The sequence below is a fragment of the Ciona robusta genome, chromosome 7 (assembly GCF_009617815.1).
Source record: "Ciona robusta chromosome 7, ASM961781v2".
Taxonomy (NCBI): domain Eukaryota; kingdom Metazoa; phylum Chordata; class Ascidiacea; order Phlebobranchia; family Cionidae; genus Ciona; species Ciona robusta.
In genome coordinates, this window is record NC_143241.1 from 5779216 (window position 1) to 5798326 (window position 19111).

The 19111-nt window shown below is 35.7% G+C and overlaps 2 protein-coding genes across 5 annotated transcripts in view; one reads left to right on the forward strand and one right to left on the reverse strand.

Moving 5' to 3' along the window:
* LOC149734151 (focal adhesion kinase 1-like) overlaps positions 1–19111 on the forward strand; it is a 70352-nt gene that overhangs the window by 23657 nt on the left and 27584 nt on the right. For all 4 annotated transcript variants that reach the window (XM_089880622.1, XM_089880623.1, XM_089880625.1 and 1 more), the window contains 11 exons: positions 106–248; positions 602–797; positions 1653–1757; positions 3201–3281; positions 4176–4286; positions 4583–4691; positions 17371–17421; positions 17854–17944; positions 18117–18214; positions 18441–18541; positions 18894–19009. In XM_089880622.1, the coding sequence (XP_089736748.1) occupies positions 106–248; positions 602–797; positions 1653–1757; positions 3201–3281; positions 4176–4286; positions 4583–4691; positions 17371–17421; positions 17854–17944; positions 18117–18214; positions 18441–18541; positions 18894–19009 (1202 nt within the window). The remainder of the gene's footprint in view (positions 1–105; positions 249–601; positions 798–1652; positions 1758–3200; positions 3282–4175; positions 4287–4582; positions 4692–17370; positions 17422–17853; positions 17945–18116; positions 18215–18440; positions 18542–18893; positions 19010–19111) is intronic.
* On the reverse strand, positions 5083–10818 carry LOC149734152 (uncharacterized). The gene is made up of 9 exons (XM_089880631.1): positions 10685–10818; positions 10198–10326; positions 10026–10135; positions 8180–8339; positions 7896–7998; positions 7526–7675; positions 7058–7228; positions 6500–6719; positions 5083–6216 (listed from the first exon to the last, which is right to left on the reverse strand). Exons 1-9 carry the CDS (start codon positions 10747–10749, stop codon positions 5882–5884), a joined length of 1443 nt encoding a protein of 480 aa, XP_089736757.1. The 5' UTR covers positions 10750–10818; the 3' UTR covers positions 5083–5881.

The following is a 19111-nucleotide window of genomic DNA, read 5'->3' on the forward strand; positions in this document are numbered from 1 at the left end:
AGCACCTAACCCTGACTGTTTTTTAAATTACAGAAGAATCTTTTTTCCATATGAGCACCAGATCAGGGTTAAATTCACAAGATTTATTACGCCATGTTTTTCCAGGTATACTCAGATTACTTAGAAGCCATAGCTGAAAAGGTTGACCATGATACCGCTATTAAACTTGGTTGTCTAGAAATACGAAGATATTTCAAGGACATGCCTCACAGTGTGTTTGAAAAGAAATCCAACTTTGAACTACTAGAGTAAGTGAAAACTAATTTTGATTTATTTTTGTGGTCTGACAGTTAAATTATATGGGTTTTGAACCTAAAGAATTATTTTTGTGTAATATCTTTTGTATCTTTTGTTTTTTAATGTTATCAATGGCATGATAATATTAATTATTACAGGTTAAACTTACAAACATTTCTATAAATTACAAAAACCTGTTTTTAAACCTAATCTGTAACTTAAATATACATATTATTAAAAAAAAAAATATGTATAATTTTATTGTTCTTTATCAGTACAAATACATATACAAATAAAAATGTTAAAAAAGTTGTATTTTTGTTTATTTTAAATTTTTGTTTCCTCATCCTTACTCTTCCTCCAGGAGGGATGTTGGGCTCCGAAAGTTCCTCCCAAAGTCCGTGATTGAGTCTGTAAAAGCAAAAGATCTTCGAAGGATGATCACCAGAGAGTTCAAGACGGTCGGACACCTCACTGAGGAGCAATGCGTCTTCCGATTCTTTGAAATCCTCCGGAAGATCACAAGATTTGATCAAGAGATTTTCAGATGCGCACTCGGGGTAATTTTTTTTGTTTTCATTTAATATTAGAAATATTACGATATAGTGGGGTGGGGGTACATAGAACTCTGTCATTCTAATTTCTTATTCCATTTGGTAGTAAACAAAAAACATTGCTACATATCCCGTCTTCCCCCATACTATATACATTAAATAATTGTTTTTATTTTTTTATTAAAGTTAATTACAAGTTCTGTACTCCCAAAACTATATGTTCTATTCTATGTGAGGTCCTACAAGGCATGGTATCTAATTTGGAATATAGCCATAGTTGGCCCATTGGCCCAATACATCTTTATGATAGTTAAATGAAACAGTTCAATAACAAATATGACAAAGTCAATTAATCACTGAACCACTGACTCATTATATTTTGTATAATAGCATATCCTGTGGGAATACCCGATTTCAAAACTTATACTTCCTTTTTATTTGAACACTGTTTTAAATATGGTTTATTACATATATTTAGTAACTGTCATCAAAAAAATACATTTATACTTAAATAACCAGAAACTTTTTCACCTATATTTTAAGTGACCAAAAAAAAAATTTTTTTTTTCGATTTTTTTTTGGGAAACACTAATTTATTTTAAACCTTATTTTTATCACATAGTTTTTTTATTAGGAAACACTGGGTTTAGGAAACATTTTTTTACCATAAACCTTTTTTATCATATATTTTTTTAGATTAGGAAACACTATTTTATTTTAAACCCATTTTTTCACATTATCTTTTTAAATTAGGAAACACTGTGTTTAGGAAGCACTATTTTGTTTTAAACCTTATTTTTTTCACATAATTTTTTATTAGGAAACACTATTTTATGTTAACCTCTATTCTATTTTCCACAGACTGGTTGGAGTGTAGCGGTTGAACTTGTGGTCGGACCTGAAGATGGAATCAGTTATTGGACAGATAAAGGATCCTCACCAACTATATTAGCTGAATTTAAGCATGTAAGTTATATCTTTGTATAGTGAGTACCTTGATCTGTGTATAGGACTGTAGTATAGTAGGGTAAGGGGGAGATGGGACATGGGACGTCTTTTCATTCTATTTTCTCATCCTATTTTTGATAGTAGACAAGGAACATTCAAAGAATTATAAAACCGTATCCTCACGACTCCCGTAGACCGTTGTTAATTGTTTAAAACATGATCAGGATGTTTGGGATATTATGTGCCAAAGATGTCCCATCTTACCCAGTACTATATCAACTATTTAAAAATTCCATTATTAAATTATTTCATACAGAATATGTCTACTTTTTAAACTGTTTATCACAGCAGAAAATATTAAACAACTTTTTAAATACATATTTTTAATGCCGAATATTTTTGTTCATGTATGTGTTTTGCATTATAAAAGAACATGCTATAGTTATAAATACAAATAGTGGTCTATACTTTTGTCTGAGTTAACTTGGTTGTAATTTCACGTATAGTTTACCCATTACGTCAGCGCTATGACGTCATACTACGTCACAGTGAGCTGTCGTTACTTCCGTGTAACGAATTCGTTCGCGTTGAATAATTAAGCTAAGAATTCTTTTGTGACGTCATATAGGTGTTTGTTTCTTTGCATAGTAGGCTGGGGCAAGATGGTCCATGTTTTAATTCTTTTTTATCGTCCCATTTGATAGTAAATATTTAAAAAAAGCAGTTTAAGGTTTAATTACAAAAAAAAGGAATGCGTTATTTAATCACGATTGATGTTTAAAGTTTAAAATATAAATATAATACGCTCTTTAAATCGTAAAATTGTACATATTCTGTCTGTTTGTATATTTGTATTTCATATACATTCTGAGTCTAGAGAGAGTGTTATAATAATGTAAACAAAATATTCTGAATACCAAATTTACGTAACCGCGTTATAATCGTTAATCGTATATCTTTCATTATTCAAATAAACTTATAAAAAATTATAATTTCGCCTTATGTTAACTATACGCACAGGATTTAACGTTCTGACATTACATTGTACCAAAATCCAACGTTAAAACAGCGTACATAATATTCACGTAAAATTGTTCATTTCCTGTTACATGCATTTTTGTTATTGTACGTTTTATTCTACACATTCAACACCTGCCATTTACTGTAAATACCAAAAGGGAATTCTGCCGCACAGTAGCGCTATTAATAATGCAGGGCGCTTTTAAATGCTTAACCTCAGAAAAAATGCTATTAGTTAGGTCGTAAGCGGTAGTGGGTTTTACGTTGGAAAAAGCATCTGAAATTTTTGTCTAATTTTAGGTACAATCTATTGAAACAATTCCTTTAACTAACCAAAATCAGAACGTTGCGTTATTGTAGAAAAAAACCATTAGTTAGGTCGTAAGGTTTGCGGTAGTGGTTTTACGTTGAAAAACGGCTGAAATTTGTGTTTGATTTTAGGTTCAATCTATTAAAACTGATTCTTTCACCGACCCGAACAAGAAAGGAACTTTATTATTGAAGATACAAGGAGCTAATGACGTAAGTAGAACGATTTTATATATTTTCGTTTATTTATTACGTTTAATATAGTAGGACGGGGAAAATATGACACCTTTTCATTCTATTTTGTTGTCCCATTTGGTAATAGGCAAAGAGCATTCAAAGAAATATATAATCGTATCCTCACGACTCGCGTATACCAATGTTATTTATTTTAAAACACGATCAAGATATTTGAAAATTATGTGCTAAATGTGTCCCGTCTTTCCCCACCCTACTATGTTTGGTTCCTGCTGTAGGCTAGCACATTGTTTAGTTATATTATTAGTACTACCGTTACACAAATGACAAACCAAATGTGTTACTCTTACAGACGCAACTTTTAAGTGGCACAAGCACCACAAACACTAGATCTAAAATGTGCATTATATACTTTCATCTCGGCAGTTGTAGTTGTCGGATATGATGATATTTATATAAGTGTCTGATAGCAATGATGACACTATCCGCTTAGTATCTGATCCGTATCCCGAAATATAATGTTTTATCTGTTTATACGTTTGCCTGGTTAACCGTTAACGTATTTCTGTGTAGTCCGTCACTGCGCAGAAAGCATTTTCGATAACTGAACTACTAATTCTTATTCACTAGTTTAAGTTCTATTATTTAGAAAAAAAACGTATGCGAATACGTCTACGGTGAATTTTGGTAAAAAACTAAAAGTCCAATTCACTTGCCAAAAATCGTATTATTTAGTAACAAATCTAACACATCGGTTTTGGTTACATAACCGAGTATGAACTTATTTTATAAATGTGATTGAGCGCTTTTTAACCTACGCGGGTCACTGCGGGCCGTACCTTTTAAAACAGTTTGATTTATTACCATTTACTGTGGGCGGTTTTGTTTAATGAAACTTATTTATTAATGCAGCCTCTTACAATCACGACTACATCGTTATACGTTGCGGAGAACATAGCAGACCTTATAGATGGATATTGCCGTGTAGTTCATGGTACAGACATAAGCTTCATCGTACGCTCTGTAAGTTAAGTTTATAATTATAAGCCTTTAAATGTGTTTATATCCAACAGTTTGAAGCATGTAGATAAGACACTTAATTTTGTCTACCCAAATGTATGTTATGGGATATATTAACTGACAGCCATATTTAAAAAAAATCTCAACAAAAAATTTGCTCAATAAGTTACATAATATATACGGTAACTGGTAAGCGAGCACGAGGTGTGTGAAACAGAACACCCGTGTTATAACGACTGTCGTTTCCCCGTAAAACATGAAAACAAAAGGTTCTTCCATTTATTTAATATATATCCCAGTTACCCAAACGAGAACTCCCCCCTACCCCCGGTAACGATCTAGGAGCCACCGTAGAAGCGACCCCGATGCATAACATGGCTCGTAGGGAGAACAAAGCATTCACATCTGGTAAGTTGTATTGCTATATTTTTATATATAGTAGGGCGGGGGAATACGAGATACCTTTGGCACATAATATCTAAATATCCTGATCGTGTTTTAAACACGGTCTCTATAGGAGTCGGGAGGATACTGTTTTATAGTTCTTTAAATGTTCTTTGTTTACTACCAAATGGGTCGAGAAATAGAATAAAAGGGTGTCCCATATTTCCCCACCCGCTATATGTAGGAACGCAAAAGGATTTTGTGCTTTCGTAGTCAGGAACCAAACACGTAAACTATAATGTAAACGCCATTGCGACGTGCTTTAAGGTCAAATATTGGGCAAACTCTGTCCTACATCCCAAATCTCTTGGCGCAGATCTGGGATGCTTCGCACATCGCGATAGAACGTAACCCATATTGAAAAGATGTTTTATTTCCACACGAATTTGTAACATGTTTGAAAAATACTGCAGGAACATAATATTTAAATAGAAAGAAAAGGGGCTAGAATCTTTAAAAAAAAATTATATTTCGACATACCTTTTTTTACAAGGAATTATGCCTTTATATGAAACGCTCACACTGTACCACGAGTAAACCACATGTTTTGTAGCAGAAACAGCAGCAAACGTAAAAAGGAAATTGGAAAGAAATATTAAAGTTAGAACAATTACGTCAGGTTACATCCAGAACAAAGTAAAGTTTTCTGGAGGGTTACCACTTAATAAAAGTTCACCGAATTTAGTAGTACAGATTGTGCTTTTCAGAGATAAATATATACCGTTATATGAAGGTTTAGGAGAAAGAAGTCAATGGTAGTATTAGCAAAGTGTAAGTTTGGGAGGATTACCGCTTAATAAAAATTCAGCACCGAATTTAGAAGTTGAGTTTTTTAAAGATATTGATATGTCACTTTGGAAAGTTTTACGAAAAGGGATTTGTTTGTAGTGTTAGTAATATATAGTACTGTGGGGTGAGATGGTACACCTTTAACACATAATATCTAAATATCATGATCGTGTTTTAAAAGAATTAACAAATGTCTATGGGAGTCGTGAGGTTGCGGTTTTATAATTATTTGGATGTTCTTTTTTATTACCAAATGAGACGAGAAAACAGAATGAAAAAGTGTCCCATCTTCCCCACCTCACTATATAGTACGTAATCTTGTAGCTGTACTGTTTAAAGCGGTTTGTTACAATATACATTGTTGGTCATAATCTAAACCCGCGAACTTCTGGCTCATATTCGTAAGGTTGTTGTAACTGTTCTGACCCCGGTAAAAACTTTGGTTCATATGCTTGGTCTTCTTTCTCTTCTATAATCTCTTCCGGAGGATTTTTTTCCTCCGCTGGCTCCTGGATGTTGTTGTCTATTTTTGATTTTTCTTTTTTTCGTTTCTTTCTTCGTCTTCTGATGCAAATAGCTGCTGTTACACTGACAATAATCAGAAGCACCACAGCGGCGGCTGCAGCGGCTATTATAATGATCATCGTGTTGTTCTTTGATTCGGTGTTTACTGTCAGTCGTATTCTGCCTTCCGAGGTGCCTGGGAGCAAAAATACATAGCCAAGGTTAAATTAAAGACAGTACTTGCCAATGTACAGAAATGACCGGTACAGATGTTTTAGTTATAGCTGAAAGGTCGCTGGACAGAATTTTGGTTGTATACTTTTTATGTGGTTAATGTTTTGTACGTTTCACTTTTCATTTTTTTGCGTAACTGGTTCTATTTTGGGTCTCAATCTACCGTGTTACAATAAAGCAAACGAGTTTTCTGATGGTTTTGCATAGTTTTATATTGCCTTTAATCGAAAAAAAACTTTTCTTACCTTGTACGTTCGTAGCCACACATCTCCACCAGCCATTATCATGCTGCTTACTTTCCACAACCGCTAGCGTCGCCCCAGAGTTACTAAGCACGTGACTTTGGTCGGTGAAATTATCTGGACCGAGTGGCGTCACGTGACCAGGGGCAAACCACGTGATCTCTGGAAGCGGATCACCGGAAAGCACCTGACACGTCATTTCTGCTCGACCACCGACGTTTACCTATTAACAGACAATTTTAAGTCTAAGTGAAAGTATTCCGTAAAAAGTTCTGGTTAGTTAGTGGAATAGGTGTATACCAGTTTTAGTGCAACGAACCATAAAATAACAACAAGCAGAGTTTCAATACGGTCATTACAGCACATATAAGTGATACGATATTTTTCAATGCAAAAAAAGGGTTAATTTAAAGCTTAGGGAAAACGATTGTAACAGTCGTATTAAATTTGACCAGAAAAAAATCACTCTTTATGCACCAAAATAGGCAGATTTTGTACCAAAATACAACCTTTTTACACATAACTTATACTTGTTATGTAGCAAACGCTGCTCCTACATACCTTCACGTTTGAGTTTTGAACAGAAACCATTGGAGGTATTGCATTTATAATTCGTATAGTGGTTTGTCTTTGACTTCGTGTAGTTGTGCTGCTTAACTGGGCGTAGCATACGTAGGTCCCACTGTCGCTTCGAGTCAAGTTTTTCACGACTAGTGTCCCGTTGGTATATACCTAATGTTAAAGAATGTTGTTGATATATTCGATGAGGTTTTTAGGTTATTTTAGTAGTTTAGAAATAACATTTTCAACGTTACTAATCAATTTTTGTTAACCAAATTGCTGCGTTTAGGCTCAAAATGCTAGATATTGTGGACAGTATTACAAAAGTTACAAATGCTTCTTCAAATAACCGGATTTCCATTACTTTAACAGCACATATATATAGAAATGACAGTATGGCAAAAAAATTCAATAGCGCTCAAAATAAGGGACATACAACGCGTTAACAATACGCATTAAGAAACAAACCGTCACTCTATCCTCTTGATAAGGAAACACGAATCCCACTACCGGTGTCCTCCAGCTAACTAAAGGGTGAGGGTCACCCTCCACGTCACAATACACAACAGCGTCATCGCATACCCTATGTACACCACTGTTATTGGCACGAAATCGAATCTGAAATAAATAGTTAAAATCTCATTTATCCGCGAAAATTTGAACTATTTTTTTCACTTTTTTAATGTATGGCAATTTCGACAGCCCATAAGCGACCACACTGGGTTTGAAAAATTGCCGTTGCCTTGTCAAAAGACACATACACCAACAATGGTAGCAGCGTCGAGCCTTGAACTATTAATCATGGGCTAAATTCAGACGCGCTTAAAAATTAACTTACATCAGTCACAGTTGGTGTTGTGCAACTAACAGCGCCCTCTTGCGTGCACTCCAACTTCCTCCCGGTATTAATACCACGTCCGCCAGTGGGCCTCGTAAACCATCTAAAAGTAACATATATAAAGGTCATTCAAACACGCATCATAATTGCACCGCTAATCGACTAATTCTTAAAATTAAACCCTAAATCTCTCGTCGTATCACGCTGCAGGACCTCACCCACATAAAACAGATTGACAATGCTACACATCATATATATTTAAGAACTTTAAATTCAAAATTCACCTCAATAACTCATGAGTGTTGCAATCACAAGTCATTCGGTTGTTCCATAATTTTGCCAACCGAAGCTGTTTTAACCGGGTGAAACTAGTCCAAGGGATTCTTCTTATTCTATTATTGTCTATGGTCAGTCTTTCAAGTTTCCTTAGATACGGAATATCACCTAAATAAAGCAAAATGAAGGTATTTTAATAGCATAACCTAATGATGGTCGTAGGGTAATTCGCCGACTGTGACATAAACTGCATTAAAAATTAATCTGCGCCTGCTGTGCCCTACCAATTTAACTCGTATATTATAACATCCCAGTGCCCAAAAATCACTTAAATTACGGTTTCTTTTATACTTTCAAAACTATATAAAGTATAGTAGGTAAAGAGCAGACACATTTTTAGCACATTAAAGTATAGTAGGGTGGGGGGAGATAGGACACCTTTAACACATAATATTCAAACATCCTGACCATGTTTTAACCAAATAATAACGGTCTATTAGAGTCGTGAGGATGCGATTTTATATTTCTTTAAATGTTTTTTGTTTACTACCATGCGGACTGAGAAAATAGTATGAAAAGGTGTCCCATCTTCCCCCATCCTACTATATCTTGATCTTGTTTTAAACAATTAACAACGGTCTATGGGGTCGTGAGGGTACGGTTTCTTAATTCTTTAAATGTTTTTTGCTTACTACCAAATAGGACGAGAAAATAGAATAAAAAGGTAGCCCATCCCCCAACACTATTATATCTCCGTCCAATTGAACTTGCCCACTACGTATAGCCTATATATGTTTATACTATGTTGACGTGTCTTCCAATGGTAAAACTCATACTCTCTCGTTCTAATGTTCCCGGTATTAATTACCGATCTCTTCCTGTTGTTGCTGCCTAACAAAGGTTTTCATAACCTCTCGATAACCGGGCATAGCTATGGATGTTTGGACTATCATAACGTATATGCTTGTCTTTCAACAGCGCCTGCTTTCCAGTTTAGAGTTTTTTTTAAAATTTTTTGTACTAGATCATGTCAAGAAATTTTGTCTTTTCAGTTTAGAAATTGTAATATCCGACAGTCTGCCTGTTTTTTTCTTGTTTTAATTGAAATTTTTATTTACGAAGTATCTGTTTGCTTACTGTTTTGTAACTTTCTTAATAGTTTGGATAGAACAGAGTATATATCGTTAGAAGTTAGTTTCGTACTAAAGAAATAATGAAATCTATGTTGGAATATAATATAAGATCCCGTCCAAGTTTCCGGCAACGCCAAAGGCCGGACAACTATCAACAACAGTACATGTTTTACCAAAGTACTCAAAAAATCCACGAAGCATTTCCCGGCCATTACAAACATTATGTTAAAGGTAAGCTACTATAGCCCCGTGGTATATATCGGAAAGAATAGAACGTTGGTTTTATGCAAAAGATTTGATTTGTCTCTTTGATTTGCGCATTATGCAAAACGTGTGTTTAGTAACCGTTCGTTTTCCGTTGCAAATTACGTTACGCGACTAACTGTAAACAAAGCAAGATAGCTCTGTCATTCAAGCTTAATGGTCGGTCATGCCTAGACAAAGAACGTCAGTTATATAGTACTGCGGGGGAAGATGGGACACCTTTAGCACGTAATATCAAAATATCCTGATCGTGTTTTAAACAATTAACAACGGTCTATTGGAGTCGTGAGAATATAGTTTTGTAATTCTTTGAATGTTCTTTGTTTACTACTAAATGGGACCAGAAAATAAAGTTAAACGTTATCCCCCCCCTCTTTACTGTACTACTTCTACGACTAACGAGTTTACCATATGAAGTTATAGGTGTTATGAGAGCAGTTATAACCATATATCTTACCAGGAAAGGTTGCCAGTCGATTGTCGTTTAGGAAAAGTTTTGTTAAATTCTTAAGTCCTCGGAATGTCCCTTTGTGTATGTATTCTAATTGGTTATTATCCAATTGTAGCCTAAAATTTTTAGATATTTAGAGTTATTTTTTACTTCAAGAAAATAGCAAAAAAGTACTCACGCTTCTAAGCTGTAAAGACCAGAAAATGCGTTTTTGTCAATCGTACTAATGTTGTTGTATTCCAGATAGAGACTTTTCAGTGTATTCATATCACGAAAGGTGTTTCCATGTAGGGTTACAATTTGATTCCTGTTAATAAATATAACGTTTGTTATTATTTTTAACAAAGGCTATCAAAGCGCATGCATTTGAATATTTAAAATCGTGAGTCTTTTTTATAGGACGTGGGATGATTAAATGTACAGTATATGGAAGCATACGGTTCATTTCAGTCATGTTTAGTGCCTTTGGTGTGTTTTAAACGGTGCTGAAATTGAAACATTATTGTGGCGAAAAAAAGTGAAACAAAACATTTTTTCAGGGTCGTTTTAAATGAGTTTTTATATTGTGTAAACTTTAAACAAATTACGCAAAGGTTAGCGTATGTAGGCCTGTGTTTATAATGGCGGCATATATGTTTTGAATTCATAAAAGAAAAACAACCTACCCGCTTAGTAATAGCCTGGTTAACTGATTAGTAGGTATTCCAACTGGGACAATACTGTGGCCCATATTACGACAGAGAGTTACCGATGCGCATATTTCACATGGACATGTTGTAGACGCCTGTACTCCGTATACTGACCAGGGTGTTTGAGACTGTACATCCAATCCATAAATTTTGCAATAAAAGTTCATTCCGGTATTAATGAAGACGTAGGTTAAATGGAATAGTAGGAAAACTCTGTACAGCCCCATTTTTGAGAAAATCTTTTTTAAGCTTTTAAGGTCACAACATTGGATTTTTCATAGAAACATCACCCCTATAATGCCTATAGCGTTAAAAACACACAAGTTTAAGCTCCAAAAGCATAACTGTAAATAGTGTCCCAGTTTTAAATGCAGTGGTGTTTTAAAAATAACACCAGCACAGCAAGATACACCATTTCTCTGTCTTACTCACCGTTTTCAGTCACATCACGGCAACGGACGACACAAAATCCGTTGTTACTCACTTATTGCGCTTTATTCGGTCAGTCTCAGGCAGCGGATACACTATAGATAATTTACCACACTGTAATATACGCGCAAATGCAGCTTAAAATAGGAAGTAGCGTATAGGAAACGGCAAAGTTTTTTTACAGTGGATGCAGTCTATACCAAAATAGTAACATGATGTGTTAGTGTACAGGTACAGGTACAGGTACAGGTACAGGTAAAGTTAACGTTGTAGATAGGTGTTAATCGTCTTTAGAACCTTGTTCTAACGTTGTTGAAATATTCATAAGCTTCAAGAGGTATAGTAGGATGAGGAAAGATGGGACACCTTTTCATCCTATTTTATCGTCCCATTTTGTAGTAAACAAAGAACAGTCAAAGAATTATAAAACCGTATTTTTACGACTCCCATAAATCGTTCTTAATCATTTAAAAGCCGATCAGGATATTTAGGTATTAAATGCTAAAGGTCTCCCATCTTCCCCATCCTACTATATATTTTAAGTCCATAGGTAAATCTTTTAAGTGGGTGTTTTGAGTCCTAAAATACATTTTTTTTTGTAAAGTATTGTGGGAAAAATAGAACACCTCTGCACATAATATCCCACGGTTTTTTAAGGATACGGTTTTTTTTGAACGTTATTTGTTTACTTTGAACGTTTAATTCTTTGGACGTTATTTGTTTACAACTAAATTGAACGAGAAAATGGAATATATCGTTGTCCCGTCTACCCCCACCCTATATTAGGTTTCAGTCTGTGCATGTTTAAGTCGCTAATTCGTTGAAACAAGATTATTTAGTTTAAGCAAACCATTTTGTAATGAAATAGTCTACATATAATTGTAGTAAAATAGTCTGCATACACCGTTAATTTAAATTTATAAAAACAAGTTTTACATTTATCATTTGCATAACTGTAATATGGTCAGAGATTGATTTAGGTTCAGCCACATTTAAGCTAAAAAAATTACACACTAACATATTAACTCAGTAACTGTTTGCTATCCGGTGTCCCTCTTTAGGTGTCCGGTGCTAGTATTTAATGTGTTATTGCGCCTCTGCTTTAGAATAACTGGTCTAGACTGTAGCCAGCAGCTTACGGTGTCTAAATTTTATTTTAAGAGCTTTTTATATTTGTTTTAACGTTTTTCTGTACAAAACAAGTCGTTATGTTGTAAACTGTCTATACTCTGGCTATATAGTGTTATTTTACGTTCTTTTGGTATACAGTAAACATGGTTAACGCATATAAACGTGAATAGTTTATAACAAAATTCTCACGGTAAAAAATAAAGAATTTCAATTTCGCCATAGCGTTTGTACTGACGTATGTCATGTTCTTTCGTGATCGGAGATTTTTGTGGTAAATTTAACTATGAGAGTACGTAAGTGCAACTATGTGGTTGTTACAACATAGTATAAAGGTGGGAAAAACGGGACAGGTTTAGCACATAATATCCAAGTGTCCTGATCGTGGTTTAAACAATTAACAACGGTCTATGGGAGTCGTGGGAATACGGTTTTATAATTCTTTGAATGTTCTTTGTTTAATACCAAATGGACGCGAAATAGAGTGAAAATGTGTCTTATTTTTCCCAGCCTACTATATAAACCAGAAAATTCATACGTTACAAAACTATGAATAAACTATAACGTAGCATATGTTGCTGGTGTATGGTAGATTGGGGTAAGATGAGAACGTTTGCATTCCCTTCTATATCGTCCCATTTGGTAGAAAACAAAGCATATGTATGAAATTACTTAACTGCATCCTCACGACTCTAAAAAAGCGTTGTTATTTGTTAAAAACACGATTAGGAAATTTAAGTTTTTTTTTATTGTGGTATCCCATCTCTCTCTACAGTATAATAATACTTAGTTTGCTACATAATATAAAACTTGGCTTGGTTAAATATCGCTTCCAAATATATCCATAGACTTCCATTTGCTGATTAACTTAAACTTAAATTGCCCTCACGTTTAAGCTATTAAATCTCAAAATAAACTGTTTGTATGTATGTTCTAGTAATGGCAAATCCAACGAAACCGTCTAAAAACAGATACAAGTCAGTTGCTGTCGCAGTTTAAGTTACACTGGTGAAGGTATAACGTTGTCTGAAACCTAACAACGATTTTCATTCTCCATATATTGCCTTGGGCGCAAAGCGATTACAATTTCGTGTTGATATTGCGTTATGCTAGGTGGTCATATACGTGTACTTATTTTGCACGTAATAGTTTACGGGATTAAGACGTTAAGTGTCGTTAATTTCACAAGGGTGGACAGACACCGCTCTCTCTGTCTTTTGTTCTTGCGTGTTCGACAATTTTTGTCAAATAAATCACTTTATTCCAATAAAACGACAGTAGTTTTAAAATCGACGCTTTCCCGAAATTGCTAGATATTCTTAGTAGGTTAACAGTAATAGTGATTAATGTAATATATAAAAGGGGAGAGACGGGACACCTTTAGAATGTAATATCCAAATATCTCTATCGTGTTTTAAACAATTTCCAACGGTTCATAGAAATCGTAAAGATACGGTTTTATAATTCTTTAAATTAAATGTTCTTTGTTTACTACCAAGTTGGACGAGAAAATAGAATGAAAAGGTCCCCCATCTTTCCCATCCTACTATACGTAAAACGGTGATATTTTACTTTGTTTTAAAATTTAAAGTAATATAGTAATTCCAACTCCTATTCACCAAACTGGTCAAGTTAAATGTGTTCATAACATGACATATAATACAAACCACGCCATGTGCACGTCATCGTCTGGACACCGCCCCGATTTTGTTTTATAAACCAGATGTCATACATGACTGTACACTGGTATACGGGATTCTGCCGCACTGGTGTAGGTCTACAGTTGTAGTGAATAATGAATATAACTGACATGCGTAAGCGGTTTAAATTTAACACAAGTCTTGTCGCCTTATTAGGTTCTTTTCTTGATAAACTGAATGTTTCAACTCTATGTTAACTTCAATTTTAATCCATATCCTGTCACACCGTCCGGTAGCGAAAGTTTCTGTCGTTTTAAACTCATTTGTTGTTTGACTTCACCTAGAGTCCTAAAATAGCATTTTAACAGCATTCCGTGACTATATGGTATGTGAGCAAAGTCGTGCCTTTAGTTGTATATATCTTATTTCGCATTGTTTTAAGTCCAGTGACAGCGATAATAGGTTCGCCCAATGTTTTGATAACTAAAATTTAATTTGTTAATAAAAGTTTAATTGCTTGACAAATAAAAAACAATTTTTGTTGTTTAAACATAGATCAACAAATGCGCCACAGAAGCTTTATCCTGTCGCACGTACAAGTCTAAAACCCTTTTTAGGAAATGTACATATACGTTTCTATAATATCGTTATGCTCTCTTTGGTTTGGAGACCGGATATTTAGTCCTAGGTTCGTCAAAGGTCTAGCTTTCATTAAAGCTACTTCCATCCATTCAGTAGTTTTTCTTCAATGGTACGTTTCATTGCAATGAAAACGAAATCAGTTTCCAAGTATTGCTGTACAGTTACAGCTACGTATTCATTACTAGTAGTGGCAGCCATTGCGACAATGTTTGCACCGTGTTTTTACTGCATAGTAAAAGTGACCAGCCAAAAGTGTTGCAGAAAATAATGTACAACAGTTGACAGCATTAACTAAGTTATTTTAAGATAAATAAGCATTTGGTTTTATCTAAGACAACAGCAGAATTAAATTAATAACAGTTACTTTTGGACGAATTTAGGAAGAATTTTTACTATTTTTGAAATGGCTAGTGTTGAAAATGATTTACCAAAATACGCCCAAGTTATTCGAAAAATGTCGCGTAAACATAACCGACGGCGTTCACGGCTGTCTTTGGAGGACCTGACCGACGTCACAAAAGACAGCAATGACGTCGAGGACGTATACGTCGAGCTGTCTTCCGCTAACTCATACTGCACGTTGCCTCGGCGTAGATCAAGCGGTATAACGCAGGAAAAATTACGAAATTGCAAATCAGCATCGAATATCCTTGAAGAAAGTGATGTTTATGTGAATTTCGTGAAAGATGAAAACACATCATCTAACGCAACATCTTCGGAAGAGTTGGCAATCATAGTGATGCTGCTTACTTTCCTCCGCAACCATGAAGGTCCCGTTAAGCCGGATGGCATCTTCCGAACTCCTTAGAGTCGATGAGACCAGGGATCTCGGGCAGAGGATACACAGCTTTCCCAACCTTGTAAGCAAATGTAGAGAGGAAGAAATTGAAAATTCAAAAACTGAAGAAGATTCTATTTACACATCAATGAATGTAAAGCCCAGCGACTACCAATACTTAGGTGGCATGCGGAACAGGCATACTTCATATAAACGTAACCGTTCAATAGAAGACTTGAGTGGCCTGTCTCGGAGTAGAAAGGCAAGTTCAACGAAAGGAAGCATGACGCACAGTGGCGACCGGCGCTTAGCGAAGGCGCCGTTGTCAAAGGCGTACAGTATTGATAAGGATATGTTAAAAAGAGCACGACTGCTTGAACCTGCAGCATTTACGAAACCAACTTCCTGGAACGTCTTAACATTGTAGATCAACCATCTGATTTCAAAGATGAGAATGTGTATGTAGAATTGAGTGTAAATGAAATACAAAGTAAACCTGGTGTTCAACCTTTAATATTACGCAATGCTTCTGAACCGAACTCAACAGACACGGCACGCAAGCAACTTGTTTATAGTGGAGATTCCTCTTTCGAAGAAGGTACGACGCCAAGTTTATTGTGCTGCTCTCCTACGCGACCTGGGTTATCAATTCCACCCTAGTCCCACAAGTGAAAGTGGGAAACAGATAGAAGAGAAACCTTCAAAACTGATAAAGAAATTGGGAAACTACGCCTTTTGGAAACCGAAAGGACCATTACCTGGCAAAACTCCACCGAACGAAACCAAGCTAGGTCGGTCTGGCTCTCCTTTACCAGCAATACCAACCAACGTTTCCACACCAGCGTATCACGTACGTGAAGGTGCTTTATCTCCGCCGCCATTACCGGACCTAGGAAGTAGAAACACGCGCTCACTACCAAGGCCTTCAATCAAAAGACCGGTCAACTTTTCTGAACGTATAACACCTCTTGACTTCAGAGACAAAAACACTTGAGCGAAGATCAAGCTCTAGTACCCCGCAATCTCCACGTCGGTTTACAAGCTTGGGTCTGCCCCCTGTCTCTCCAAATCGACGTAAAACCATATCTGATATTACAGAAACCGAAGACACCAAAACCCCATTTGTCCCAGTGTACGCTAACAAAAACTCAAACTATGTAATCGAAGCTGAATTAAATGTGAAGGGAAATGCTCCGTCTCTTACAGTCGACGGTAATTACGATGTACCGATTAACAGCAGGCCTGTGTCTGTATCCAGCGACCCGTTTACGGAAGACATTTACCACGTTCCAACCCCAAGGTCTGCTGAAGAGGGTATAGATCTTTGGAACAGGATTCCATCAGTGACTACCCCTGAGTTATCTTACCGTGAAAAGTGCGCTCGATTTGAATACGATATTCCTACCAGTACAAAAGTACTGGAAAAACCTATTAAGAAAAAGTCATAGGAATTCACCTCTTCGAGATATTGATCCCCGAAGCGAGGAAGAGCGTCTGAAACAACTGAAAGAGCTCATGGAGTCGCTACAGTCAATTGATGGTTTAAATTTGAGTCCTGGCCAAATAACCAGGAGTTCCACGTCATCGAACAAATCAGACGACTTTATGAATTTAAATGACATAATACGCTGTAATAGTGATAGTAGCGCTGTACATTCAACTACAAAAGCAAGTCACTCGCAACGTAACTCAGTCCCGAATTTAAAACAGAACATTATTCCAGTTTCTCCTGCAAAAAGAGCCCTACCTAAGACCCCGACCCCTACCAAACCGAAACGTAGCCCCAAAAACTCTGTTTCTGAACTGCCCGAAACGCTATCCCGCGCTACCGTCAAAATTTAAGCCAAAAACTTTAACAGAATTTGCAAATTCCACAAATCCAGCACCTACACCGACAAACACCCCAGTTAGCCCGCTTCCAAACATACAGTCGATAATTTCGCCTAAAATGCGCCACGGAAGCACAAAACGATTAAGCGATCCTCGCCCATTGCCTTCTATTACATTAATTAACACTGATAACAGAAAATCCTTCCCAATCACAGATACTGACGACTACGCCGAGATAACTGAAGACATGTACAATGTCCCAGAGAGTAAGTTTTAACTTAGGAAACCTATTATATTATAATGATACTAAGGTGGGGAAGACGGGACACCTTTAGCACATAACATCCAAAGATCACGATTGTGTTTTAAACAATTAGCAACAGTCCATGGGAACCGTGAGAATGCGTGTTATATTTTTTGAATGTTCTTTGTTTACTGCCAAATGGGACAAGAAAATAGAATAAAAAGGTGTCCCATCTTTTCCCACTCTATACTATATAATGATCGTATATGCAACGTCCTTACCTGTAAGTCAAGTTTTATTTATTTCTGTTTAATACGGATCTCCTTTTTCACTTTTTGCGCAAATATTTAATACAGAAGACAAATTATCTTAACAAACTCTTTTATGTATGTTTCTATTTAGTTCTAAGTAGGTTATTCTTAGATAACATTTTATTTATAAACACTTTTTTCAGCTTTTGACTACGAAATACCACGTGAACTTATTCGAATTGTCACAACGGTTGGCGAAGGACAATTCGGTGACGTACATAAAGGAATATACAGGTATCTACTCCATGCATTAAGATCAACTAGTTTTAATTCAAATTATACGAATTTCTTGCGTCTAGATTTATCTTCACTGAATACTAAGTGAATTGTACCATTATGTTGTTCGTCAGTGTTGTATATATCGGGCCGTTCCACCGATGAATTTTACCCATGAATCTTTTTTCAGCACCCGTGAAAACCCTGACTTGCAAGTTGCAATCAAGACATGCAAATTTCAAGGTCAAGATGGCATGGGAGTTGCCGACAGATTGCTGGAGGAAGCACGTAAGTTTTCGCAAACATCTTTGTAATATGTACATTCAGTATATAGTTTGTTGCATACATCTTTTATTTGTTGGATATATCTTTATAATATGTTCATTCAGTATATAGTTTGTTACATACATATAATAATTAATTGAATTCTTACATATATAATATATCTAAAATTGTAAAAAGTTTAGACTTTTTATAGAGTATCTTTAATACTTTATAATGCTTGTCCTTTTAGACACAATGCGACAATTTGAGCATCCACACATTGTCAAACTTATCGGCGTCTGCACTGAGGAGCCGGTTTGGATCGTTATGGAGTTCTGTAAATACGGAGAGGTAGGGACAATATATATAACCGCGCGTTGGCAAACCAATTTGCTGTTGTACTCATAGTGACAGTATGGTCCGTCGGCCTACACAGTGGTTTGTACGCCTATCTATAAAAGGAATACGGGTTCGAGGCTTGAGCCTATTACCAATATTAGTACACATGTCCTTAAGAGAGAAACTTAACAGTAACTGCTCCAACACAGTGGTCTCTCAGAAGTTGTTTAAATTATCAGACATACACTATAAATATAAAAAAACTATCCATATTACAGTATACGCCCGTTGCAATTATTCCGCTTCAAAAATAAAACTATAACACAAACGTGGCGATATTTTAAATTATCTTCTTTCCCGCCAGATGAGATCGTATTTGCAAACGAACAAACACAATCTTGACGTCACAATGCTGATTACGTACGCATGTCAGCTAAGTGAAGCACTTTGTTACTTGGAACATAAGAAATTCGTGCACAGGTACAACAAACGATTAAAGGCTGCTTGTTTTGCATAAAATTGTACAGACTAAGTTGAACGTTTTGCCTCATCGGTGTCTCTTAACATAGCAACATATGAATA

What these genes read in the sequence shown, in the direction of transcription:
- LOC149734152 (XM_089880631.1), bottom strand. Translation starts at nt 10,749, where the DNA reads ATGGGCCACAGTATTGTCCCAGTTGGAATACCTACTAATCAGTTAACC. An exon ending in ACCAGGCTATTACTAAGCGG is followed by an intron (nt 10,327 to 10,684) that starts GTAGGTTGTTTT and finishes ATTTATTAACAG; the next exon opens with GAATCAAATTGTAACCCTAC. An exon ending in TTCAAAACTCAAACGTGAAG is followed by an intron (nt 6,720 to 7,057) that starts GTATGTAGGAGC and finishes GTCTGTTAATAG; the next exon opens with GTAAACGTCGGTGGTCGAGC.